General features: G+C 37.6%; 2 protein-coding genes across 18 annotated transcripts in view; one reads left to right on the top strand and one right to left on the bottom strand.

The window, feature by feature from the left end:
* LRRTM3 (leucine rich repeat transmembrane neuronal 3) overlaps nt 1-4,458 on the bottom strand; it is a 192,610-nt gene extending 188,152 nt beyond the window's left edge. The window contains exons 1-2 of the mRNA XM_014831803.3: nt 3,825-4,458; nt 1,941-3,472 (exon numbers count right to left, since the gene is read on the bottom strand). Of these exons, the coding sequence (XP_014687289.1) occupies nt 1,941-3,472; nt 3,825-3,828 (1,536 nt within the window). The 5' untranslated portion in view covers nt 3,829-4,458. The remainder of the gene's footprint in view (nt 1-1,940; nt 3,473-3,824) is intronic.
* CTNNA3 (catenin alpha 3) overlaps nt 1-27,309 on the top strand; it is a 1,499,312-nt gene that overhangs the window by 638,934 nt on the left and 833,069 nt on the right. The gene's annotated exons all lie outside the window — the stretch shown is intronic.

Here is a 27,309-nt window from a genome sequence, read left to right as displayed (position 1 = left end):
AGTAGACTCAGTCATCCAGTTCATAGTACTGTAAGGAAGTATCTGCATTATTAATCAATTGGGATTCTGTGAATATTTGCCATTAATAAATATATATTCAACAATGATTCATGGGTAAATATATTGCAGCTATGATGCTTTTCTGAACTGGCATCTATTTTAAGATTTAATCAAAATCAAGGTAGCTTGAGAAATCCACTTTAAATGCTCCTTTTCCTTTATTGCTTATAAAAGTATGATTTTTATAATCTGGCTTCCTTGCAATTATATTTCATGGTGACTTGCCTAGATTTTTTCCTCTCAGCATATGAAAAGCCTCCAAACTATAAAAAATGCTGGTAAAAATAGCCATTCACTTTTTCTTTTTTGCTGCAGCGATTCTGTTTTGAAAGAACAGGGACATGGTTAAAGACGTGGAGCTTGGCAAGCCAAATTAAATGAAACAGACTGGATGTTACAAGTCCTGATTTTTGCTCCTATAATAGAACTGTTCATTTTGGGGGATGAAAGAGGATACAGACTAAAGACATTTTTCTAAAATCTTAATGGACTGTGGTCAAAGTTACTTAAGTACAGAAGCTATGATATCTGTGCTGCAGTCAATAAACTTTCACTAACGACATAAAAACATGCATGCAGCTTGCAGATTGCCAACAGGGTCTGCACAGAATCATACCAATGGATGAGTTCACAGTACAGATGAACATACGGACACTGTAACATCAGCAATAGAAAAGCAAAAGACAACTGCCATAGGATTGGTCTTTTTTCCTCTAAGATTTATTTTATACATTTATTAAGGTGCTATCAAAATCATCCTTTTCAGTGAGGCTGTTGGTGGACAATCTGTCTTGGAATGTGCTCTCTTTACCCCTCTGATTGAAGTGTCAGTCATCAGGTGACTAGTGTATGCTGGGCATTTAATGGAACAAACCAGGACTGCCTGACAAATCCCAAACCGAAGGGCAGACAGGGCTAATGATTCCACTCACTACATTAGGGTCCTTGAAAGAGCTGGAAAGAGAAATTCTGGTAAGCTCCCAACCACACACATTTAGCAAGCTGCCTTTGCATTTGCAAGCCTCCTCTCTGAAAATTCCCTAAGGTAAGGAGCAGTGGGAAAACTGCCTCCTCGAATTTGCCTCTTGCCTATTTTATTTATTTATTTAGGAGATATAGAGGCTGGAAGAAATCGACAGTGAAACCTCTCGTGTGATTTGACAGGGATGGGTTTCAGAGACAAGGCTTCAAGTCTAAAACTTCGTATTTTTCCCATCTCCTCACATTTTGCAGTTGTCTACTTGCAGCATTTTAACCCGTCAACCCTTTTCCCTCGGCTCGCCTTATTGCAATGCAAACACCTCCGGAAACTGCTCCCGGCGCTGCTTTAACAGAGCACCATCTTTTGAGAGTTCCCTACAATTTTCTTTTTAAGCCAGGCATTGTTTTAAGGCTCTGTGTCTAAATGTTCCTGTAATCAAGTCACCTCCTAGAATCAGTTCAGCTCCAAGTACCTGGGATCATTCACTTTTGCTTGATTTGCCAATAAACTGCACACCTTCTAGAACTGTATGTAGATTTGGTCCTACCAGAAGAATAACGGCAGATGTTGGGGATAACTTGTGAAAGAAGTTTTATCTTAAAACAAGTGGGACATTAATGGAATCAATAAAGGGTCTTATACAATAGGCATTGTATTAAACCAGAGTTCAAGCTTCACGTTGATTGTGGTATTTAAATTTCAATGAGTTGACTATGTATGAGAGGAAAATGACCAGTATTATGAATGTACTAAAACAGACAGGGAAGGACCTTGCCAGCAATGTGAGAGGCAGGGGGAAGGGGAGGGGGCACCACGTTCCCTTTATAGACGCCAGAGTTCAATAAAGCACCACTTATTTCCCAGCTTTAAAGAGCGCTTTTATCACAATGGTTCATACCTCACACTCCCTGGAGCCTGATTTGCTATAGGCGCAGGGTCCCGTCCCATTCAGCAGCATCTCGCTGGTCTCCGTGTTGGTGGGTTTATAATCTACATAAAATTCCTGGGTGCTGGGAGTCATTTGCTTTAGGGACTGTCTTTTCTTTTTCCTGTGCCTTCGCATGAGGGAGCGCTGCTGCAGCTGCTTCATGCTCGCAGGGTACCGCTTCCATGACACGTAGATAACGAGCAGGATGACGAGCACGGACAGGAAAAGGGCCACGCTCCCTGCGATGATTTTATGGAAAGAGATGTGCTCGGTGTCAGCATCGGTCTCTGGGCTGGGCTCCGTGGCTCCCACCGTGGGGGGCAGAGGGGGCTTGCTCTCATGCTTCGGCCTGGGGAGCTTGGGCTTAAACGTGGGCTTTGGGAGAGCCCTGGCCAGATCAAACCTCTCCGTGGTACTTTTGCCACAGATGCTGTAGTTCCTCACTGCGTCGATCACGTTGACTCCCTGCAGCTCTTTGGGACTGGCACAGATAATTGTATTCTCCCTCAGGCCTTTAAAACTTTTCAGCCAGTTTACCAGGGAACAAATATTTCTGCTGCATTCCCATATATTCCCGGCAAGACTGATGTCATTGAGGGATATCCAAGAATCCAAAATCTCTTGACCAATAAATGTGAGCTTGTTGGAATCCAGGTTGAGGCGCTGCAGATTCGGGACACACTGGAAAACACTAGGTCCACTAAAAGCTTCGATCTCATTTCCGGATAAATCAAGCCTTTGTAATGAGCTCCAGGTCCAGGACATGGTCTGTCCTATGACACTGATTTTATTCCACTGCAAGTAGAGGTTCTGAAGGCTCACCAGCCTTGGAAAAAGGGCCAGGTTGAGCTTAGAAAATTGATTGTGCTCCAGGTGAAGTTCTTTGAGTCTGATCATGCCAGCAAAGACATTCCTGGCTAAACTTCGGATCCGGTTATACCCCAGGTCCAAAAGTTCCAGGTTGCGGCAGTCTTGGAATATTCGCACAGGGATGGTTCTCAGCGAGTTAGACCGTAAATGTAAACTCAGCAGCTTCCGCAAGCCCCGAAACTGTTCAGATCCCAGAGAATGCAGCTGATTATAGGACAGATCCAAGTTCCGTAAATTTGTCACAGGTCTGAAGGTATTGTTGAGAAAATAGGAGATTCTGTTGGAACTCAGAATCAACTCTTTGAGTCTGCGTATTCCATTAAAAGCATTCTCATCAATATTGCTGATATGGTTATGGTCAAGGTAGAGCCAGGTGAGCTGGTTGAGCCCTTTAAATTGATTATACTTAAGTTTTTGAAGGCTGTTATAGCGAAGGGACAAACCTAAGCAACCAGCAGATATACTTGACGGTATCTCCTGTAATTTCTGAGATTCACAATATACCATTTTGCCTTCACACCTACAGCCCTTAGGGCATCCTCGTTCGGCAGAAGAAAGCATTGTCAGTAAGACAGTGGGGGCTATAACCAGTGCTACAGCTGATCCGCTCAGTAGCCTAATTACATTGAAACCTGGAAATAAAAACAACTCAGAAAAGTTATCCCCCCAAAAAAGAATTCATTTATTTTTAATCAAGCAAAAAGAGGCATGTATTTTCTTTTTTAAAAATTTAAATCTAGATAACAACATTTAACATCAAATATCATCTCTTTGTAATTTAGAGAGAATTGTCTTTAGGGTTTCTTTTTTTTTTTAATAGTTAAGCAAGGAAACATGTTCACTAAGCAATTGAATTTATAGCCTTAGAGCAGAGCAAGGTAATCTCTAAAATAATTAAGGCAGAATTAATACAGACTAGAGGTTTTTTTGTTTTTGTTTTTGTTTTTTAAAAAAAAAGGAAAGAAGAAAAATGACAAAACATACCCATCCTTTGTATTGTTCAAAGGTCGTCCTTAGGTCTTTTGCTTTGGCTTAGGGGCCACTTGCATGACAGCCCGTCAGCTGCACTGTACTGAGTCAGGGCTCGCTGACACCCAGGAAGAAAAATTGGACCCCTTGGGAGATGGACCGATTTTGGAACATTATTCTTTGCCAGCCACGCAGAACACTCCAAGAACAAATAAATCCCAACACCGCAATCGCAGCAAAACATCAAAATCTTCCTAGGTAATAGGATCTTCATGGATATTACGTTTTTGCATCTTTACAGGTTTTTTTTGGGGGGGGTGTTAGGAAAAAAAAAAAAAAAACTGGCTTCTACAATTTCTTCTTATCGGAAAGCATGATGTATTCCTCCAGGCAATGTGAGGCTACCTGAGCTGCCACATCTGTATTCCATAGCCCAGCATTGCTGGTGGTGAGCACCCAGCTCAGCCACAGAGCTGCGTTGGAGCCCAGCAGGCAGGAGAGCCTCGTACCGCGCACACGCTCAGCTTACTTCTGCAGACTGTCATTCTGAAAGCTGCTCGGACTGTTGCTTTGGTTTCAGTGAATGCAGTCTTATGTAAAGCTGCCCCCAGTGGTGAAGAACATTATGGGCATGTGCAGAAATGTCTCTCTTTTATCTTGCAAATGAGCAGGCTCTCTGCTGGAAAATGAATGATTCTTTTGGGTGACTCAATAGGAACTGAATGGTCACCGTAATCAATAACTAGCAACATTTTCTGTTATTTCCAAGTCTTGTTTTACAATTTGGCAACGTCTTTATTGTCTGCGTCCACTTAATCGCTAAACATTGCTGCCCAGAGTTTTTCTTGAGCTTGACATTAAGTTCACAGACCGAATGTCAATTTTTCTGAACCTCAATGTAGGCTTTGAACTGAAATTTATAAAATGAATTATTGAGCTTTTCACAGAGAAGCATTAACTGCCTGCCCATTTGACCTCGTAGAGTCACAGTGATTAAATTATGCAAGGTGTCTCAGGATGCTAGAACACATACATTTTGGAATAGAGGGGATGGTTAATGACATATAAATTAATGTGTCCGATAGCCTTTCTGGTTTTCCCACAAAAGACATAATTGGTTTAATGGCTTATGGCTTGGTTTATTGTTGTTTTGGTTGCTGTCATTTTTTTTAATTAGAAGAGAAATAAACCATATTTAGTGTGTGTAGAAGAATCAAGAGATCATTTGGTTCAGTTTATTGATGCTGCTGCTATTTATTACACTAATAATATTTATTGAGCACTTTCTAAGTGCTCTAAATAGGCTATCGTGTTTCATCTTTAAACGATATTATGTTGTAGGTCCCATTATAACCTTCATTTTAAAGATGAGGAAACTGAGACTTGGAGAAGTAAGTTGCAGAAGGTCATATAGCAAGCAAGTGGCAGAACTGAGATCCAAAACCACGTCTCTCTTATGCTTGAACCTCTAACCCCTAAATGATCCTGTTTCAACAACATTGGTATCTCCATTTTACAATGAGTCAAATGAAAATTAGCCTGATTCAAGCATTGGGACAGGTTAGCTGTCATAAAAAATTCTTGCTTCCTAGAATAGGTTTGTATGAACTTCTTCGGTATGAGTCTTCTCAAGAAGTGCTATCAAAACGAAGGAAGGGCAGTTCAGTCTAGTGATTAAGAGCGTGGATTTTTGCACCTATGTTGAAATCCTGGCTACAATTTACCAAGCATGTAACCTTGAGTGGGTTATTTATCTTTTCTATTTCTCAGTTTTCTCTTCTACAAGATGCACATGACAACAAAAACTCATTTCATAGAAGGTTTTAGAATTATGTCGTCTTCGTATCTGTAAAGTACTTAAAACAGCGTGTGGCACATAGTAGGCCTGTGTTAGCAGCTATTTGAATAATATCACTTTATTGTATTTGCTGGTATTCTATTTTGTGTAGTAATGAATATTGACTATACTGACTGTCATTAACTCACAAAGAACTGCTTCAATGGACATTTTTTATACTGTTCACAATAGATTTCTGAGATTCACTCAGTCTTGCCATCTTTGATGAGAAAATTTCCTAAAGCTCCATCATCTCAACTTTATCTTTAAAATGAATCTTTTGGTTCTATAGATCATAACTAGTGATTAATGTCTGATTTTTTTTCTTCCCAAAGCAGAATATGATAACATCTGCCCCATAGAGAAAACCATTTTGTTTAAAAATAAATGAATAGTGCTTTAAAAAGTTTGTCTTGTGCTTAGTTTTTGTTAGGTGAATTAGCTGTGGAAAACCCTGGGCAGCTTTCATATTCTCTAAGGATGAGAAGTTTGGTGACAATTAGTCATGGCAATGAAAAGGGGCCCTACAGACATAGTCCAATGAAAATTACCAATCCCTCAGATAGGGAGCTATTAATAGGGCAGTGGTCCCCCCGAATTACACGTGCCATAAATCCATATAAAGGCCCCAGAGAGCTTGTTAAAAAGATAAGTTTCGGGGCTGGCCCTGTGGCCAAGTGGTTAAGTTCGCGCGCTCCGCTGCAGGCGACCCAGTGTTTCGTTGGTTCGAATCCTGGGCGCGGACATGGCACTGCTCATTAAACCACGCTGAGGCAGCGTCCCACATGCCACAACTAGAAGGACCCACAACGAATAATATACAACTATGTACTGGGGGACTTTGGGGAGAAAAAGGAAAAAAATAAAATCTTTTAAAAAAAAAAAAAGATAAGTTTCCCAATCTCTTTGCCAAGATTCTGATTCAAGGGGATGGAAGAGGCTGAACTTATCAACAGACTCTGGTGGACAACTAGGTTTAAGAAATATACCGTAAGGGAAGGATTTAAAAGAATGAATTTTCTCCTGGTAGGAAGAGAGGGTATACAAACCTATGACATTGTGATGTAAGTTCCATGAGGTCAAAGACAATATTTTCTCTACTTAAGTTTCCATAATAACTAGAATAGCACTCAGCGCCTTCTAGATGCTCAATAAATGTTTATTGAATAAACACATTTTTATAGGGGTCTCAAGTCCATTCGATGTAGGATAAACCAGTTATGTAATGCTAGTCCTGTGTACATGGGATTGATCCCTACAGAGTTCCACTGAGGTTGAACACAATTTTGGAGAAAGTATTCCTTTTTTTTAAAGATTGGTCCTGAGCTAACATCTGTTGCCAATCTTCCTCTGTTGTTTTTTTTTCCTTCTCCCCAAAGCCCCACAGGACATAGTTGTATATCCTCGTTGTAGGTCCTTTTAGTTCTGCTATGTAGAGTGCTGCCTCAGCATGGCTTGGTGAGCAGTGCTGTGTCCGTGCCCAGGATCTGAACCAGTGAAACTCTGGGCCACTGAAGCAGAGAGCATGAACTTAACCACTGGGCCACTGGGCCAGCCCCAAGAAAGTGTTCTTAAAGAATGTGTGTGAAAAGGCAAGAAACTGGAAAGTGGAAACACTTAGATGGTCAGCAAGTGATCCTCACTTTTCATGTAGACGTCTCTTGTCTTCATAGTTAAACCATAAATTTCATGAGAACAGCATATATACTTTTGAATATTCCTTTCGGCACATTACAACTTTTGTCATCTTACATCCCAAATGGGGCTTGACAACTTATATCTATTAAATAAAAGACTAAAGGGAATCATATTTATAACTCATCTCTCATGTATCTGTTGCTTGAAAGCCTCTGATTTTTCTCCTCGCTTTCCCTGCTTCTCTGTGGGAAGCAGCCATTGAGGTGTCTGTTTTGCCTAACAGCTTCAGAGGGCCACTCTAGGATGGCTGGAGGCCCCATCAGCTTTGTGCTTCTTATTTTTCCCTCATTCACTGGTGACAGAAGAACAGATGAGTCCACTGAGAATGCAGTTCTCTCACTTTGCTTTTCCTGGGAGAAATCTTCTTGGATTATTCACAGTTAATAGTATTCTCTGCTATGTTATATATCTTGCCCTTAGTTTTCGGACATTTTTCTGCTACCGTGACTTCTGATCTTGCTTTGCTCCACGGTTCTGACTTCACATACACCCTTTGGATCTCATAATTGATATTTCCTCTTAATACTGATCATTGGTCTCTTGCTCAACAGTAATCAGTCACCATTTGTGGATTGGATCTTGCTCCAGGCACTTTGTGTGGCCCCTACCTTGGCACTAGCCCTAAAGCCATCATTATAACCAGGTCTGTCCTGGTTCAAGGTAATGAAATACCTGAAGGGAAAAGACCATCCATGAAGCCAGTAGAGAAATCCCAAAATAAAATAATGCAACCCTAAGACGGACTGATACTTGAGGCTACAGAAATTACTCCGAAGACATAGAGTAGTCCCTCAAAAGAAAAAAGCCTTCTATTCTAAAAGATTTTAGTAATTTGCTTATGTCTTTTAAAAGTTTATCTTCTTTTTAGTTGTTGATTACAGCAAAATGATTATTTCTGACTTACCTTTCAACAGAAGCAAAATTATACTGCATTACGTATTTAGTAAATTCTTTTGCACTTAAGACCACGTGTAAAACAAACCATAAGCTACATGACAACTTAAATTTCCCCAATGAATCTAGGACCTTAATGATTTATATAATTATAAAACATAGTGTCATGTATCTAAAGACTTTTTTTGTTGCACTTATTGTACTTCAAATAACTGAAAATATTTTGTTTAAATTGCATAAATAAATAAATCCAATCTCAGTATGTTATGCCAAATTTCAGTCCAATGTGAAACTGAATTGCCAAATATAAACTCAGAAAATCAAGGCTTAAAAAGGATGTACTGATATCTTAACAATAGGTTTGGTTACCCACTATGTACTAGATGTTATTACAGATACTTGGAGTATATCAACGTACAAAACAAAGATCTGAGCTTACTTTCTAAAGAGGTAAGGTGGAAAATTTAAAAAATCATAAATAGTATATTATGAGGTCATATGTACTATGGAAAAAATAAAAGTTTGGGAATGCAAGGGGTTAGGTGGATTGCAATTTTAAATAGAGTGGTTGGGCCACTGGGAAAATTGCTTGAGCAAACCCTTGAAGGAGATGAGGTTGTTAACCTTAAATATATATGGGGAGCGGAGAGTGCAAAGACCCTTGGGAGAGAGCAGATCATGTGTTCAGTGAACAGCCAAGAGCCCAATCCATCTAGAGTGAAGAGAGCAAGGGGCATAGTAACTGGTAATAAGGTCAGGGAGGTACCAGGTACTGGGCCATGGAGGGCTTTGTATGCCATTGTAAGAACTTTGGCTTTGTTCTGGAGAAAAGTAGGAGCCAACTCAAGATTTTGTGCAGAGTAGAGATATGATCAAGTTACCTATTAATAGGATCACTCATGCTGCTGTTGAGGGAATAGACTCTAAAGGGACAAGAGTAAAAGCAAGGAGGCTATTGGCACAGGACAGAGATGGTAGTGGCTTGGACCAATGTGGTAACAGTGGAAGTGGTGAGAATTGGTTAGATTCTGGATATATAATTCTGTAAAACCAACAGGAGTTTTCCAATGGATTAGAAGTAGAGATATGAGATAAAGAGTGAAATTAAAGATGACTCTTCCTTTTATGGACCAAAGAACTGACGGTAAAGTCATCAACTGCTTCCATGAGTCAAGTTTTGGGAATAAGATCAAGAGTTCAATACATTTGAATTGTCTCAATTTGGCTCTCACTTTTCTTCAACTTTATGAAATTTTAATTTTTGAAAACATCCTCTTGATATTAGGTATCAAAGCACTATGATATACTTTAAAATATTCGTAAAGTGATTAGCAAAATTAGCCACTAAACAATAGCAATATGGATTTCTATTCAGATGGCCTAGACAAAGGCAACATCTTTGCATACAGCCTTGGAGGGCAATGGAACCAAAAGCTCTGATGAAAATTGAAAATTACGTCAAGACCAGATATGGGAACATTTGGACTAAGCATTCTAGAAAATAAATTTGGTGAATCCAAAATGTCTTTCTAAAATAATTTACAGAATGCCATATACTTTTTATTGCATATGTCAGTTGACATTTGGAATTTGGAACATTCTAAGCAAACTTCTCAGGGTCTCAGTTTGCTTATCTACAAAGTGAGACTCATAAAACCTGTGCTATGACTTTCTAAGGCTTTTATTTAGAAGCAATATTCATGATTTATGTGTAAATACATTGCAGACTGTAAAGTGCCCTTAAATATTTCTGGAATCAGTTCCTATGAGAAAATTAATTTTCCTTTGATTCTGTCTAGGTTCTCTGGTCATAAGCATATACTGGAACACATATATATTAAGGGTCATGAACATGACCAAGGGCAGAGTCAGAATTTACCAATATTATGAAAAAATTCCACAGTAGCCCCTTTCTACTACAATTTTAATACCACAACCACTTATTATATGACATATATCATTGATATTCTGTGTTCTGATTCATTAAGTGCTTTCACCAATAAATGTGTTGATCGAGATATTGTAAAGAGCTTAATATTTTTTACTCAGTTACCCTAGTATAAAAAAGGGATTGTCAGAATGCTAAGATAGAGCTCCCTACAGCTATGAAGATTGTTTTCTTCATTTCTAGTTGATTAGGATACTCATGCATTTGTTCATTTGTAATTATATCCTAATCTTCCATGAGAGCATTAACACATCTCTGAAATATCCTTGTTCCCATCTGCTTGCTTCAAGGGCTCCATTAAAAACCCTGTCTGGTCACATGTGGTTACGAGTGAACATCTCTGACTTAGATAAATAGATGAAGAAGGTTCCAGGTGTGACTGTTAAAATGGGTTCTCAGTCACTTTCTGGAATGAAGCAAATTCAAATGAATGAGACCTTACAGGATTATCCAACACGCCTCCCTCTCCCTCTCCTGAAGGTATGTCTATGCTGCAGCGTCAATCCATATTCTCAGGTTTTATCGCATTCCTTGCTGTCACTTCCTAAGCTAAATTTGGGGATGGGGAAGAATAACAAACTCAGAGTATAACACTTAGTGGTGGGCTTCTGAAGACTGGAAAGATCACAGGACCTTGAGGACATAATTGTTTTTACTTTTTTAGTGGAAATTTGAAAACGTAGGCAAAAGTAGAGAGAATGGTATAATAAACACGAACCTCAACAATTATCAATATTTTGCAAATTTTGTTTCATCTATCCCACCTCCTTTCCCACATATGCACACATTTTTTTTCTTTTAGGAATATTTTAAAAGCAAATCTCAGAAATCATGCATATATTTCAGTACACAATTCTAACCAATAAAGACTTTTAACTTAACCATCTATCATTGTTACACCCAACAAAATTAAAAATCAGTCCTTAAAGTTGGTTTGTAGTCAAAATCTAAGCACAGCCTTTGGACTTGCGTTTGCTTTCGGTGTTTCTGAAGTCTCTTTAATTGTTTAATGACATCGATTTGTTGGGAGGTACCAGGTCATTTGGACTATAGCTTGATCCGCATTCTGCATTTGGTTGATTGCTTCTCCTTATGTCATTTAATTTTCAAGGAGCAAATTTTAATGGCATATATGTTGAGCAAGAGTCCATTCATTAATTAAAGCAGGATATCTAGCCCTAAACAGATACTTGGGCATCTAGTCATTCTTGGTAGCAAGTTTAAGACTTGTGAAACTTTTGCATGATATAAGACTTAGAGCTTGGAGGAAAATGTGTATTTCTATTTTGTGTCATTTCTACTACCAGGAAATTCAGTAATGGGTCAAATGGCAAGTTTGGGAACAAGAATTAATATTAAGGTGCCATGAGTCTATGTTGGTTTAACGTTCACATTTACTGGTATTTCTGTTCTTCACTTTCCGTCACACTTGCCTTTTTGCCAATAGTCAGCAAGGCAATTACTTGATACCATTCCTTTCTAAACAGACCTGCTAATTTTTGTATTGATGTTGAGGTGTTCTTCTAATAGAGGGCTCAAAACATTCATATCAAGAGAACAGCAAATCAAAATTTGTCTGTAGTCGTTTATATTGAGAGAAATCAGTTTTTTAGCTTTTCATTTAGAACAAATTCCATGAAGGAACATGTGGCACCAGAGTCACACTGTAAATTTATAGTCCTATATATATTCTCAGATTTCTTCTAATTTCTCACAGTAGAACAAAGGAGTTTCAGAGTAACTATAAAAGTCTCTTAACCAAATTTGCACCTTAATATTTGATGTTTTACCAAATTTGAACCTTAATATTTGATGTTTTTTTTGCTTGTATGGCTGTGCTTTGAATATAAAGTCAATATTGTTTGAATGATGTCACAATAAACATTTTGCTATATTTGCTTCATGAATATTCTGATGTAACAAGAGCTTTTCAATGTTGTTTGAATGGTGTCATAATAAATATTTTGCTGTATTTGCTTCATGTATATTCTGATGTAACAAGAGCCTTTTGTTGGCTGAGGAATATTAGCCCTGAGCTAACATCTGTGCCAATCCTCCTCAGACTTTATATGTGGGTGGCCACCACAGCATGGCTGACGAGTGGTGTAGGTCCACGCCTGGGATCCGAACCCGCAAACCCAGGCAACTAAAGCAGAGTGCACCGAACTTAACCACTACGCCATGGGGCCAGCTCCTAACAAGAACTTTTAAAGAAAATTTTCTGTCTTAGTCTGTTTGGGCTGCTATAACAGAATACCATTGACTGGCTGGCGTATAAACAACAGAAATTTATTTCTTGGTTCTAGAGGCTGGGAAGTCCAAGATCAAGAAGCTGGCAGATTCCACGTCTGATGAGAGCCTGCTTCTCAGTTCACAGACTGCCATCTTCTCTCTGTAACTTCACATGGCATAAGGAGCAAGGGAGCTCTCAGGTCCTGTTTTATAAGAGAGCTAACCCCATTCATGAGGGCTCTGCTTTCGGGACCTAATCACCTCCTAACCCCACCTTCAAATACCATTACACTGGGGATTAGGTTTCAACATATAAATTTGGCAGAAGTGGAAGGGCACAAACATTCAGTCTATAGCATTTTCTATTGTATTTTTAAAGTGTTTTGTTTAGTAGTTTCAACTGGGTGCACTATTATATTTTTTAATTAGCCTTCCTGACAAATATATCAACATGAAGAAATAAATTCCATAACCATTAAGTTGAGAAAGATAATAGAAATCTTGATTTGGATAAAAAACCATAATTTTCCATTGGTTAGTTATACTTTTGTTTCTGAAACAATATCTGATTTTTTAAAATTTTATTTTAGGCTACAGACCTAAGAGAGATTAAATTTCTGAGAAAAGAGAAACCCTGCGTAGGTTTGCAGTGTTGTAGCAGACAATAGGAGCCTGTGGTTCCTTATGTTACACCAAAATGTATCAGTCTATTTGGAGACTCTCTTAAGCCGGCTGGAGGACCCTTCTCTGTATTGTCAATGCTTAACTCTGATTGAAAGTCGTTCCTGAGTGTGGGGGAATGCTTGGGAATCTCTTGTGGCTTACAGCAGAGCCCCCATGTGGCAAAATTGTGATTCAGGCAGAAATTAACTTAGTCCCTGGAAGCAAATGCTATGGGTCCTTAAGAAAAAGAAAATTCCCTTATCTGGTACTGGGTTGAGAATTTATTTATTTGATGAATATTTATAAAGCTCTTTCACTGCTCTTGGTGCTGGGGATACAACAGTGCATAAGACAAAGTTCCTACCATCAGAGGACTTGCATTCTGGTTGATGAGAGACTCCCAAATAAACACCTTAGGCACACATCACAATGTCAGCTACAGATAAGTGCTATGAAGGAAAATAACAGAGGGTAAGAGCTAGTGACAGGTTCATAGAGCGGTCAGAAAATCCCTGTCTAAGGAGTTTGCATTTGAGAGCAAATAGGAAGCAACTCATGTGGCTCTCTGTCCCCTCAGATGTAATCTCCCTTTGGGGTTTTCCTTGATCACCGCCAACACCTTTACAGTCAGGCAGCCACTGCTCCCCCTTTGACACTTCAGCCCAAGAGTGGACATATTCTCTTTTTGGAACAAGTGGCACAGCTGAAAGTCAAAACAAAATTTTAAGCACTTTTTTTTTTAATTTAAGAAATTTAGGAGATAACACAAAGAGAACAAACAGAAACATGACTCATAAAATGAGTCTTCCACCAGAGCTGGCTTTCTTAGATCCAGTTTTCTGATTGGGGGGTTGGCACCAGGAATATTTCTTCCACCAGATGTGACCCCACCCACTCAAGCCTCATCAGTCGTATCTCATCCCCACACGATGAGCCCAATGTTCAAACAAGAGTTTCATACACACAAGAAAAAGAGAAGCCTTTCCCCCAGCTGCCTCCTGACCGCTCCCTCAGGGATTTGCTTTCATCTTTAGTACTTTGTCCCCAGGTGCCCATGTCGACCCAGTTCTTTTTAGACATTTTTTCCACTTATCAACAAATGAATCCTATGGTATTAACTGATAATGGCTTGTAGTATTAGCATTCTCAGTGTGTTGAAATTTAATAGGTAACTGAGAAATGCAAAATATTAAGGAATCACAGAGAACAGAATTTAAAGTACATAGTTTAAAAAAGCAAATATGAGAAAAAGCTTGTATTGAAAACATCCATACTTGCTCTGCCCTCTCGGCCTGTTCACCAATATCTCTTTTCAGATTCAGATACTTTATTTTAGCTTTATTTCCTTCTCATAACATTCCTAAATTTTGTGGATATTTTCATTTCTTGCTATTATAACTATAGATTTAGTGTCATACGTTGTCTCACTTCCCCATTTCCCACATTAATATAGTATTAAATAAATAGATAGCAATTAATTTATGATCTCTGCGTAAGCAATGATGAGGCTGCAGTAAGTGGCGTACTAGATTATGTTTCCATTCTCATTTAATTTTTTGTTTCTCTTGCAGTTAAGAGCTGTCCCTATTTTCTCTCTCTTCCTCTCAAATTCGCTTAGCTTAGCTTATACCTAATACTGGTTGTTTTTTCCAATATTAAAGGATTTGTCAAGTGCCTAATTTTTCCAAATACTCGGTCAATTCAGACACTCCCTTCCCTCTGCAGCACTTCATCCCTCTGCTCCGCTATCTAATTAGAGCTGGTAACCTAGAGCTCCCCTTCACGCTCTCCAGTGGCGGTATCTCCTGTTTCCTGGCTCCCACATATTCATTTTCTTAGTTTACCATTCATTTTACTGAAGCACATCCACTAAGAGATTCCCAAGAAAGGGCACGTGTGAAATAAAATTTCATGTCCGAAATTTTTTTTAGTTTTTCTTTACTGATTAATGGATTGGCTGTATATATAACTCGCAATTGGAAATCATCTTCCTTCAGAATCTTGAAGCCATTGCTCCAGGGTCTGCTCACACTCACCCTTGCTGGGGAGAATCAGATGCTATCCTGATTCCCACTCCTTTGTGTATAATCTATTGTTTCTCTCTGGAAGCTTTTATAAGACTTTCTTTTTCCCTGGTATTTGGAAATTGGGCAAGGATGTACTTTGGCTTGGGCCTTTTTTCATTCATTGCCCTGGATGTTTGGTGGACCTTTAAAATCTGGAGACTTGTGTCTTTCAGTTGTAAAAATTTATGTCTTTTTTTAAAAAAAATTACGTCTCTCCATTTCCTGGGTTCTCTCTCTCTGGAACTTTCATTGGGCCAATTTTGGACTTCCTGAATTGATTCTTTGGTTTTCCTTTCCTATTTTTACCTCTTTATCTTTTTGTCTTAGTTTTAGGTGATTTCCTCAGCTTTATGTTGCCATCTTTTATTTATTTATTAATAATTTAGATCAGGTGTCAGCAAACTATGGCACAACCAAATGCAGCAATGAGGCTTCTGGGTATAAATAAAGTTAAGTTTTTGCAAATAAAGGAGCACATTCCTGCTCATTCATTTATGTATTATCTAACGAAGCTTTCACCCTGCGTTGGCAAGAGAGTAGAGACAGTAAGTCCTGTCTGCTTACAATATATATTATGTGTCCCTTTACAGAAAAGCTTGCTGATCCGCTCCCTTCCCCCAATTTGGGTGATCCTATTTGTTATCTCTGGGAGCTTTTTTTGGTTCTGTTTTTCTCCTTCTTCATAGCATACTGTTTTACTTTTATGGATGTGACATCTTTTCTCATTCTGAGGATGTTATGTGAAGTGTTTTGGTAGTGTACTGCTTGCTGCACTGTCACTGTTTCCTCTGAGGTAATTTAGTCAGTTCGTTTTGGCCTATTTCATGTTGGAAGCTTTCCTCAAATGTTAGGTTTCTTGTGTGTTTATTCAGATTAATCAGTGATGCACTAAAAGCTGAGAGAAGGTCCCCTGTGGATGGGCCAGGTTTTGGCTGTGGCTTTTGTGGTTGCAAGATTAAACAGTGAGCTTGCCTTTTCACTGAGGACTCTCCAGATACATGAATATGGATATTTTTTTCCCCAAAGAACTTCTACCTCCTGTACTGGAGCTGGAGGCTACCAGTGTTCTGGGGACAAGCCAAGGGAGGGGTGCTGAGGCCCCTAAGTTTACTTTGTATAGTCTCATGTAATTCTCCTGTTTTCATTCCCAGGCCTCACTACTGATATACTTGGGTCTAGCTTCTCATGTTTGAATTTGCCAGAAATAAACTTCCTCTTCTCTGCTGGAAGAAAGGAGCAGTGTCTTAGTCAGCGCAGGCTAACTCTGTGACGTAGACCATAGACTGGGTGACTTACCCAACAGAAATTTATTTCTCACAGTTGTGAAAGCTGAAAGTCTGGGATCAAGGGGCCAGCAAGTTGGGTTCCTGGTGAGGTTTCTTTTCCTGGTTTGCAGATCGACACATTCTTGCTGTATACTCACATGGGGAAAGAGAAGTCCTCTCTCTTGTGTCTCTTCTGATAAGGGCACTAATTCCACTCAGGAAGGCTCTACTTTCATGACCTAATTACCTCCCAAGGGCCCCATCTCCAAATACCATCACGCTGGGGATTGGGGCTTCAACATCTGAATTTGCAGGGGGAGCCGCAAACAGTCTATAGCAGATAGTTCATTGGATTCTTGGAGTAAAGATGGAGATCTGGCAGTCAATCACTCTCCATGAAGACTAAACCAGTCTCCATATTTTTAGTGAGCCCAACCTTCCGGAATCTCTCAAGACTTTGCTGCATCATGTAGATCCCGTTTCAGTAAGCACTTAGGTTGTAGCTTTCTTAACTTTACTCATCTTTCATGTATTCTGTGTTTTCCAAAAATTTGTAGAAATCATTTATCCATTCTTAGCGCCTCTTCATCGTCATTTGTATTCCTTTGTTATTACATGAGTTTTGAGGAGGAAGGGGCAATAAAAGTATGCGATCAATCCTCCATGTTTCAGATAGGACTTTTTCATGACAAATTTCAGGCATGGCAGGTGATGAAAGGGAGTGTGGGAAAGAGACTTGCAAAGCTGCCACAAACCAGGACTGTAACCCAAGGATAGACACAGAGGTAAAGGTCTTTCATTATAAAACTGAGCCGCTCTCCTTGTTGTAACTCGTGTCTTCCAGGCTACCTTTAACCAGCATCATTATAAATCTCTTACTATTTACATATTTCTCTATACCATCTTTTAAATCAGAAGAAACTTGAAAATATTGTAATTACCTTTGGCTTCCTTGGCATATAATTCGGTGTGTGTCCACTATTATTTCATTTACTCTTCTGTGGGTTGCAACTGAAGTAGCCCCCGGTTTGTCCATTTATTTCTGAACTTTTGATTATCACTTTTGTGAGGTTTCTCCCACATCCTCCTGTTAGTCTCGACCAACCTGTTCATTTCTGTATGCCAGCAGCCTCCCAAAGTGCTAGGAAAAAAAATATTTTTGAACACCTTTTTTGTGTTTATGTCTTGCTGTGGCTATTGAGGGAATATATTTGGTGGAAATAGAATGACTTTTCAGGCTATTGTGTTTATTTGAGCAAAATATCCCTCGTGCTTCATATTTTGTATTTATTACTCCTTGCAAATGTAAACATTTTCAATATTTGTAAACATGTTTAATTTGCCTAAGCCCAATGTTTATTCGAAAGAATGAATTTAAGTTTTATAATGAAATAGAGATAATAGAATTTTATGCATACGTTTTTTTAAGAAACCAACTATACTCTGAACTGAAGTATAGATTTGTTTTCCCACTTTTTTTGGTATCAAAATTTTGGTTTCATTTATTATCACTTACATTTTAGAATGAATTTTCAAATTGAGAAATATATACTTTGTGTTTTTCAAATTTATGTTTTTGACTTAATAGTAAAAAATTAGAAAAACCTAAACTTGATATATGTGTGTATGGTGTGGGGGGCTATGTGGATGTGTGCACGTGTGTGTACATGTGTGTGTTTTTACATCTCTAGCAAGTAGAGCTTTACAAGCAAATATAATATTTCAAATAAGCAACCATTTATTTACAATCCAAGTTTGTGTCCTCTGATAACCCAGTGTAGGCCTATATCCAAAAACTAGTAATAGTGTTCACATAGTTAAATAAATTATTTCTTTTATTCATTGGCTATATTTGAGACCAGACTTCCTCTCATAGGCAACAGCTTATATTGATTCTATATTTTTTCTCTTGATAGTATTTAGTTAAAATAATGAAATTATTTTTGATTTGGTGAATATGATTTCCAATCTTGGTGTTTTCCTTCTGAGATACTCTAGGTTTCTGCCTAGAGAAATCAAAACAAACATGTCATTAAGTGTTTAGGCCATTGGTCCTGATTCTTAAGCTTTGTAGGTTTCTTGTGGATACTACTAAAAGACTTGAGAGGTTGTACGTAATTTCGAGTGGCTTACAAGCTTTGCAAGTTAAACTTGGAAAATATTGTAGTAATACCAGATAATAGTGATATAAAGGCTTAGAGAATCACAGAATTGAAATGGATTTTGAGATTATTTTGTCTAACCTGTATTTTACATATCAGAAAACTGAAGCCCAGAGACATGAAGTAACTGGCTCTATTTATATATGACATGGGACAGGAAGTTTGAGTGGAACTTAAATCCTTTGATTCTAGTGTGTTTTTCATAACCATTCTGTCTTCTTTCAATCTAAACCAAAGTCTTGGTACCATGTCAAAAATAATAGTGGACATTAATAGATAATTTTTTTCACTAGCCTCATATAGATTTATCCAGACAACTAAGACTTAAAATCTGTTTTGTTACATAGTAATGAAACATATAAGTCTTCAACTAAACTATTTAAGTTTGTTTCCCTTCTATTATAAAAGCAATACATATTCATTATAAAACATAGGAAGCATGGTCTCATCATCCAAAGATAATCCCTATTAATATTTTGGCAACTATACAAATTTGTCATTAGCTTGAATTTACTGCATCACATTCCTTGCAGTGGGCAAAAAATATATATTTTAAATTCTTTCTATTATTGGAAATTTTGTGTATAGAACAATGTTTATTGCTGTTGAGTTATTCAGGCTCACCTTCCCCTAAGTCCCTGAAACGTAAATTATTGGCTCCGAAAAGTAAAGAGATCACTAATATTCTAATACACGTAGTCTCTCTCCCGCAGGGCTAACATAATCTTTTAAATAGCAAGTTATTCCATGATAAGGGACAAAGTAATCAGAAAAGAATTATTTCCTCCTTGTCATGAGATTTGTTGAGGCTTCAGTGGAATGGCCCAAAGATCAACTCCAGAATGGTCTTACCCCCTTCCTAAAACACTACCACCAATTTTGTTGCGCTATTGTCTTCCTTACATCCCTTGACTAGCTCGCTGTCACCTCCAGTTAAACAGCGGACTCAACTTTATGGCACACAAGTTTCTTCTGATTTGATTCATTTTGTTGTTAGGTAAAGCCAGTCAGCCATCAAGAAGAATAAGAACCTGATTGGAGAGGCACCAAGTTCAGTGACCTGCACTTTGCTGTTCTCCATTTGTATCACCTGTCTTGTGTTTCTCTCTGTCCTGCCTCAAAGCTCTGGCTTGTTCGTGGGTTTTGCCCCTTATGGAGTTGGATTGCCATGATGTCTTCACTGCCTACATACCACCTTGTGATGCTTTCATCAACACTGCAAATCAGCTCATTCTTTCAATACTTTTCATTTTAAAATTCTAGAGAGGACAACTCTGATCCTTTTATGCTGTGCCACCTCATCTGGCATATCTGGCTAACGGGTTAGTTGTTCTTGGATAGGTGATCATCCTGAGTCTAATCAGATGTGATGAAGGGTTGAGGGTTATGGTGAAGTTGGCAGGGTCACGTTGGAGAAGACTTGCCCGGTGCTTTAGCTGGGGCCAGTTGCTGTTATGAAGGACAGTGGATGCAACCTGATACAAAGATCCTTTACTGTCTGGTCCAAATCTACTCTTTTGTCATTGCTTCCATTCACTACCCAACATACAGCAACCTACAATCCAGTCACACCAAGGTATTAATCACTCTTTGAACAAGCTGTGTTCTGTAATGCCTTAAACCACTGCTTATGCTGTTCTGTCTTGTAGGAAGAACCTTGCCCCATCTTCTAACTGGTAAAATCTTCTGTGAGATGTATCTCAAATGTTATATCCTCTATAAAACCTTCTCTATGGTTTTTGGTGACTTATGCATAAGTAATTTTGGGTTATATGCTATATATATGACATTTCAATACATTGTATTGTAATTGTTTATATGTACATTTTTCCAACAAAATATTCTTTAAATTCTGGGTTGGTGGAATCTCATTCATCTCTAAATATCTGCTCTTAATAGATAATACATACTCAATATGTGTTTGTTGAAAGGAAAATATCAAGGTGATTCAAGGGGAAATACTTCTTTCGTAATGAAGAGTCCTAGAAGGAATATCTGTAGTAGATTCACAAGTCTGTTACCCAAGATACGCTCAAGTTTAAGAGGAAAGTATGTACTAAGTATGCCACACACTCAAAATTTGGGTTAATACGAGCCAGAATGCTGGCTTATTTTTCACCATTTGCAGTCTGTATTTGACTAAAAAGTGTTGCAAATGGATTTTTATTGCTCTCTTATTCCCTTCCAACCTAAGAAATTCTACTCTGAGGGCACTTACATTTATGTCTGAGGGAAGTGACCTTGTAGTTACAGAAAATCAACTCCTTATCTGAGGTTGCTTATCAATATGTGCAGGGGCAATTGGGGGACAAATTTTTTATTTGTGGCTGTTTATTCCTTCTGTTTCTCACCCATAATATTATCTAGGTGGCTTTTTGGCTTAAGACAGCTTTCATTAAGGACCTTACTGGAATATCTGTAGCTTAGCAACAAAACAAAACTTTCCAAGAGTGTCAAGAAGGTCGGCTTTAGAAGTCAGCTTGAAGAAGACCGATCTAAAAGACTGTTGATAATCTGGCCCTTGTATGTCTACTTTGTGCCAATTTCCATTCTAGATGCTGGAGGTAGAATTAAGAGAAAAGAAAAAACACATTTCTTCACTCATACTGTTCACAATTCAGAATGGCATACAGATAATGTGTGTAGTGAGCGCTGTCATGAAAAAAGCAAAGCGCTCTACATGACTTCATAGAGATGGCACCCATCCAAACTCAACCTGCGAAGGCAAGGACTGAACTACGTCCCGGCAAAGAAAATCTACAGGGATAAAAGTGAATGATTAAAAGAAAATGAATGATTAATACATCTAGCCAGAGCAGCATCAAGAATACTTTCTTATTCATTTTATGAAGTCTCAGTTTATTCTCAGTAGAGATGATTAGACAAGTTATGAAACTTAACCTAACTTGTATTCAGCATGACCAGCGCCTGTTGGTGAACACCTGTGACATATTGGTCAAAGAAGAACCAGGCGAGAATTGTTGGTCAGTATCTTCAAAACTCCACTTCAGGGCACCTTTGGTCATCTGCACCACCCTTTCATCTCAAACATTCATTGAAACAGATGAGGTGCAATGGTGGCAGCTTGGACAAGATCCTTGTCCACAAATACTGTAACTTGACTGAGACAAATGTGGACCTGTTGTCAGAAATGATTGTGTCTGGCAGCTTGTATGCTGCAAAACACTGGCATGGAGTCACATTGTCACTGCAGAGGCTTGAGGTTGAAGCAAAAGCACTTAAAGTCACTGTGAGAAGCAGTATTCTGAAGGGAAAAGTTTTTATCTCATAATGCAAAATCAATATGGAATCCTCATCCAACTTTTTTTTTGTTTTTTTCCCATGGGAAAATTAGATGCCTTAGGCAGTTTATGCCAAGCAGCCTGGCATGTGGCGTGCACTGACTTCCTTTAGACTTTTCAATATCAGAATCAATTTCAGGCCATCAGATAGAGCTTCTAGCCAAGGCTTTCAAGCAGACAATTCCCAGATGTGCTGTGTGTGGTGAAGCCAAGATAATGTCTTCTGGAATAATAATGTAAGTTCTCTACAAAATGCATTTCTCATGATAAGAAACAAACAAACAAAACTTATTCTGATGTTTGAGATTCACTTCAAAATTTTTAGTCAGTTTCTCTGACAGCCTTCTCCACATCCACTTTATGACAAAGGACAATCTGAGTTTGTTTTAATTTAATCATCTTATTTCATCAGCCAGAAAGTAAGAATTAAGGAAGCCTTCTCTTATCTAATCTTCCAGTGGTAGTGGCACACGTATTTTGATATGTGTTGGGGATAGATAGTCCCAACTATTAGATATTGATGGTGTTCTCTGAACTATAATTGATGGTAGGATGTGCTGAGAACTTCAATCATCGTGGAAATTCATCAGATATATTAATCTCAGAGTTCCTAATATGAAATATTGAGAGCTCCCAGTTTGGCAGGAACATAATACAAGTTTCTATTTGCTTTAAGATAGAAAACCTCTCAAAATATGGATCTCAGGAAACACCTGAAGGGGTATCAATCCTTCCAATACAGCCCACAGCATACATTTTGTAAAGCGAGGAGAAAAATTATTCTTTATTTGTAGATTATGGATTGTCCACCTGAAATATCTAAGAAATTAGATTAAATTAAAAATTAGATATTAGACTTAAAAGTTATTGGGACTAGAAGGACAGTATGGTACTCAGGAAAATAAAAATGTAAGTATACAAAAACAATTGCTTCCTATTTGTTTTCAAACTGATTATTGTTAGTAAAACAGAAAAAATCTTGCAAATTATGAGTCACCTCTGACTAAACTTAAGCAATGTGCATGACCTATACCAAAAAAATAGAAATAAAAGCAGTAGTTATAACAACAAAACGCTGCTAAGGGACAGAATGGAGAGAGATAATAGGTTTCTGGACTGAAAGACTCAACAGCCTGAGTTAATCTGTATATAAATTCAATGCAACATGATCAAAATTTCAACAGGAATTTTTGTGTTTAATTCTGTGCTTTAATAATGTTTTTCATTTTTAAGCATTCTATTGTGTAAATTTCCAAAACATATACAAAAGTAGAGAGAATAATGTAATGAACTTTACTGTACCCATCACCCAGGTTCAGGGTCAGCAATTATTAGCACACGGCCAGTCTTCACTTATTTATACCCCCACTTATCGCTCCACCCTCATGGATTGTTTTGAAGCAAATCCCAGACATCATATAATTCACCTGTATGTAACTCTAAAAGATAAGGACCCTTAAAAAAAAGAAGTATTTCTATGATGCTATTATCTCACTTGTTAGCAAAAATTTCATGACTTCAAACCAATTACTAGTCAATATCAAATTCAATATGCATGCACACACACATACTCATATATACATGCATATGTGGTTGGAATTTTTGAATCAGGATTCAAACTAGATCCTCACTTTGCATTTCATTATATAAATCTAAAATTCCTTTGAACTGTACTCTTCCCTCCCTCTTTTTTCCCTCTGTCTATTTCCCCCTTACACGTTATTTGTTAAATAAACTGTTTTACTTGTCTTATAGAATCTCACATGCTGTATTTTGCTGAGTGTGTCTCCATGATATCATTCAAAATTTTCCTCTGACCCCTACTTCCAATAAGCTGTGTCTAGACATAGAAGTTTGATCAGATGCAGATTTGACATTTTGGCAAGAATATTTCATTCAAGATCTTGGGTGCCTCTCACTGTGTCACATTAGAAAGTCCATAATGTCTAATGTCTCTTTTTTGTGGTGTTAAGATTGATCCATAGGTTTATGTGTAATTAGCATGATTCATCCATTATAAAGTTCCCTATTAAGTTTTTACCATCTAATGGTTAGCTGTCACTGATGATTACATAGATGTATTTGTTCACTAGGTATTGCAAAATAGGTATTGTTCAATTCTCTCATTCCTTTTTCATTTATTAGCTTGTATTCTTTTGTAAAGAATAATCTTACTGCATCAATAATAACAGATCGATTCTCTAAAATTCTCTAGAGATGACTGTTGAGTTGTTGTTATACATCATTAAACCACGTTGATCTTATCATATTTGATATTTCCAGTCCATTGTAGTTGTTGTTCTTTATGATAAATTTATCTCATCTTTGCCAATGAGTCCCTTCAATTTCGCCTCTGAGTTCTTTTGAAATGATCCCAGTAGTCATTGATACATCCTCATTTTCTAGTAGGACAGGCAGTCCCAGGACCTTCTCTTATATTTTCTGCCCAGACCAGTAAATAGCCATATCTCTAAGGCATCTTGGGTCATTTTGTGGGAAATGATATTCACAGTCCACAATCTGGACACTAGGGCGGCCCATTGCTACTCAATTGGTCACTGTTTCTAGGCCTTTCTGTAGAAAGATTTTAAAAGAGAGATACTTTAAATATCTGTATTGATAATTCCATACTTACCATATTTCCAAATCAAATTTTGGTCTATAGATTTTTGTTTGTAATTCTTTTATTTCATATGTCTATCTCTTTTCTCTTAAATTGAAAATCTTAGTTCCATATGACTGTGTATATATATATATATAACAATTTGAGAATAACTTTAGAATGACAACAGTAATAGTATTAACAATGTGGTTAATATCAACAATTTAAGGTTTCTTTGCAGTTCTTATTGTCCTGGGGATACACGCACCAGTTTAATAAATCAAATTATTGGTTTATACTACTTCAAATAATTTGTGTGTGGTTAAGCTACCAATTCATACACGTTTATATTCCCTTGTTTCATTTTGCTTTTGTTTTTTATGGATTACTTTTTTAGCTTGAATTAATTTTTTAATAATTATTGAAAACATCATTGTATTTCCAAAGTAAAAACCTCAAAGTAAAGCATATTTGAAAAACTCTAGTTTCTCTACCTTGTCCCTTTTTCCTGGATGTCACCATTTTTATTAGTTTTGGGTTTATCTTTCCTTTTTTTTAAAAAAATCTATCTATCTATATCTATGTCTATCTATCTATTGTTATCCATCTTTTCTTTGATAAAAAGTAGCACACTACCTATGCTTAAACATCTGGTTTCTTTTCATTGAGAAAATAGATCCTAACAGTATTTTATAATATTCCTCATTCTTTTTACAAAAAGCAGACATTTTAGGCATGGGACCTGCTTAAGAATCAGGGTAGGCAATCTCATTCATTCATTCATTCATTCAACAAACTTTTACTAAGAATTCAATAATAGTAGCTGTCATGTTCTTGCGATACTAAGATTAATAAACCACAGCTTCTGTCATAATGAAGCTTAAGATCTAACATCAGAGAGAGACACTAAAACCAACACTTACTCCCTAATTGTAAGTGCTGATGGAAGTGAGCACAGAGTGCTGCTATAGGAGCCACAAGAGGGACGTCAAGACCCAAGAGCCCTTGAGCTGAGGCCTAAAGAATGGATAGCAGTTGGCCAGGTTAAAGGTGGAGACAGGAGGGCTCAGGCGGAGGGAGACGCACACATGAATTCTAATGAACTAGGAAATGACAGCACGGACCCTAGAGAGATGAGCTTAGATAAACAGGTAGGGAGGCTCTTGACCAGTGAAGTGCTTGTAATCTGGGCCGTGGAGTCTGGATGTGGCCTTGAAAATTCTCAGTAGCCTAGAAAGGAAAAGAATTTACCATGGAACTATTGAGACAGGAGTTGTATTTTAGAAAGACCACTCTTCATTCAGTTATTTACCAACATTATTTAAGAAATACTTTATAATCCATGTTACTGTCAATCATGGTCTTACATATCAGAACGTTGTCTCTTGGTATGCTATAAAATTCATATGGGAAGAATCAACATTTAATAAAATATCACTATTAAAGTAAACCAACCAATCAACCAACTAACCTTCCTACCAACAAACCTGTGGTCCGATTACCTACCATCTGGCCACCTCCCCCCAAACTCGTTTAGAAGACAAGGATAGAAATTTCAAAGAAACAAAAATATGAATCGTGTTTCATAAGGCCCTTTAACCTACATAACAATCATAGCCATTTAGAACTGGAAGGCAGGATACGTTCAGTTGAAAGCACCTGAAAATCATGGCACTCTTATGGAACAACACACAATATTTACATTAGAATTTTAAAACAAGTATCTGATCTTGTCCTAAGCTTGTTCCTACTGTATGCTATCTTTTATGACAGTGCTGAGGCAGGCATTTTTCTAGTACTTTGTATGTATTGTCTCTGTTAATCCTCATGACTTCCTTATAAGGAAGTATTTGCACTATCCTCATTCTATAAATGAGAAAACTGAGGGATAGAGAAATTAAATGACTTTACCAGGGTTTATAGATAGTAATAGGCAGGATTGGATTCACACCCAGCCACTCTGACTCCAGAGTGGATGCTGTTAATGACTATATCATACTGCTTTCCTCTTCTGGAATATAGAAAAAGAAATAAGCAGAAGGAGATAACACAGTTGAAGAAATATATGAAGAAATCTTTTATATTAAGAAATTTTTAGTCATTAACATTTTCCCCACTTAATGAACAAATCTCATTTGATTTTTGTGATAGTACATCTTGATCTACTTCACAAAGAATCTGAATATTCTTTAGGGATGAAATTAAAGCTTCATTGATATCTAATGCTTGACGGATGAGGTACCTGAAGTCTTGCAAAAGTGGCGACACAATTGTTTGGTGAAAAGTAAAGGCTGCAACTCATGCCTCCTGTCTCAGACAGTAAAGTTTGAGAATTAGAGCAGAGCTTTAGGACCTCTGAGACCCAAAATAACCAGTGGTCACTCTGAAGGGATCATATTTAATTCTAGATACTTCTAAGCCCCAAAGAAGTGAAAGACGAATTGAAGCTGAATCCACTTCTGACAGTGTGTTACCATAATACTTCCAAACAAGTCATTTTCACTTATTTTTTTCTTTACAGCTTTCACAGATGGCACAATTATATAGAAAGAAGGCTGATCAATGAACTGCTTCCAATTTTATCGTGAATTTCTTTATTTTTCAGTAGTTACCCAAAGCTCTTATCATTTTTTCTAATTTTCTTGCAAATGAAAAGCCTACTGTGCATACATAAAGTACAGTATTTGCAAAGACCTGCTTCAAGGGGAATAAGATTTTTTTATTTGATGCCATAGTTAATTGGCTTCAATTATATATGAAAAGCAGGAACTACTGAATCCTATGTCTTTCCTTTCTTTGTTGAGATTATTGTGCTTTTAAAAAAACTGCAC

This window comes from Equus asinus, chromosome 2, assembly GCF_041296235.1.
Source record: "Equus asinus isolate D_3611 breed Donkey chromosome 2, EquAss-T2T_v2, whole genome shotgun sequence".
Classification (NCBI taxonomy): domain Eukaryota; kingdom Metazoa; phylum Chordata; class Mammalia; order Perissodactyla; family Equidae; genus Equus; species Equus asinus.
Note: the sequence above shows the minus strand (reverse complement) of the source record. Positions and strands in the feature narration are given on the sequence as shown.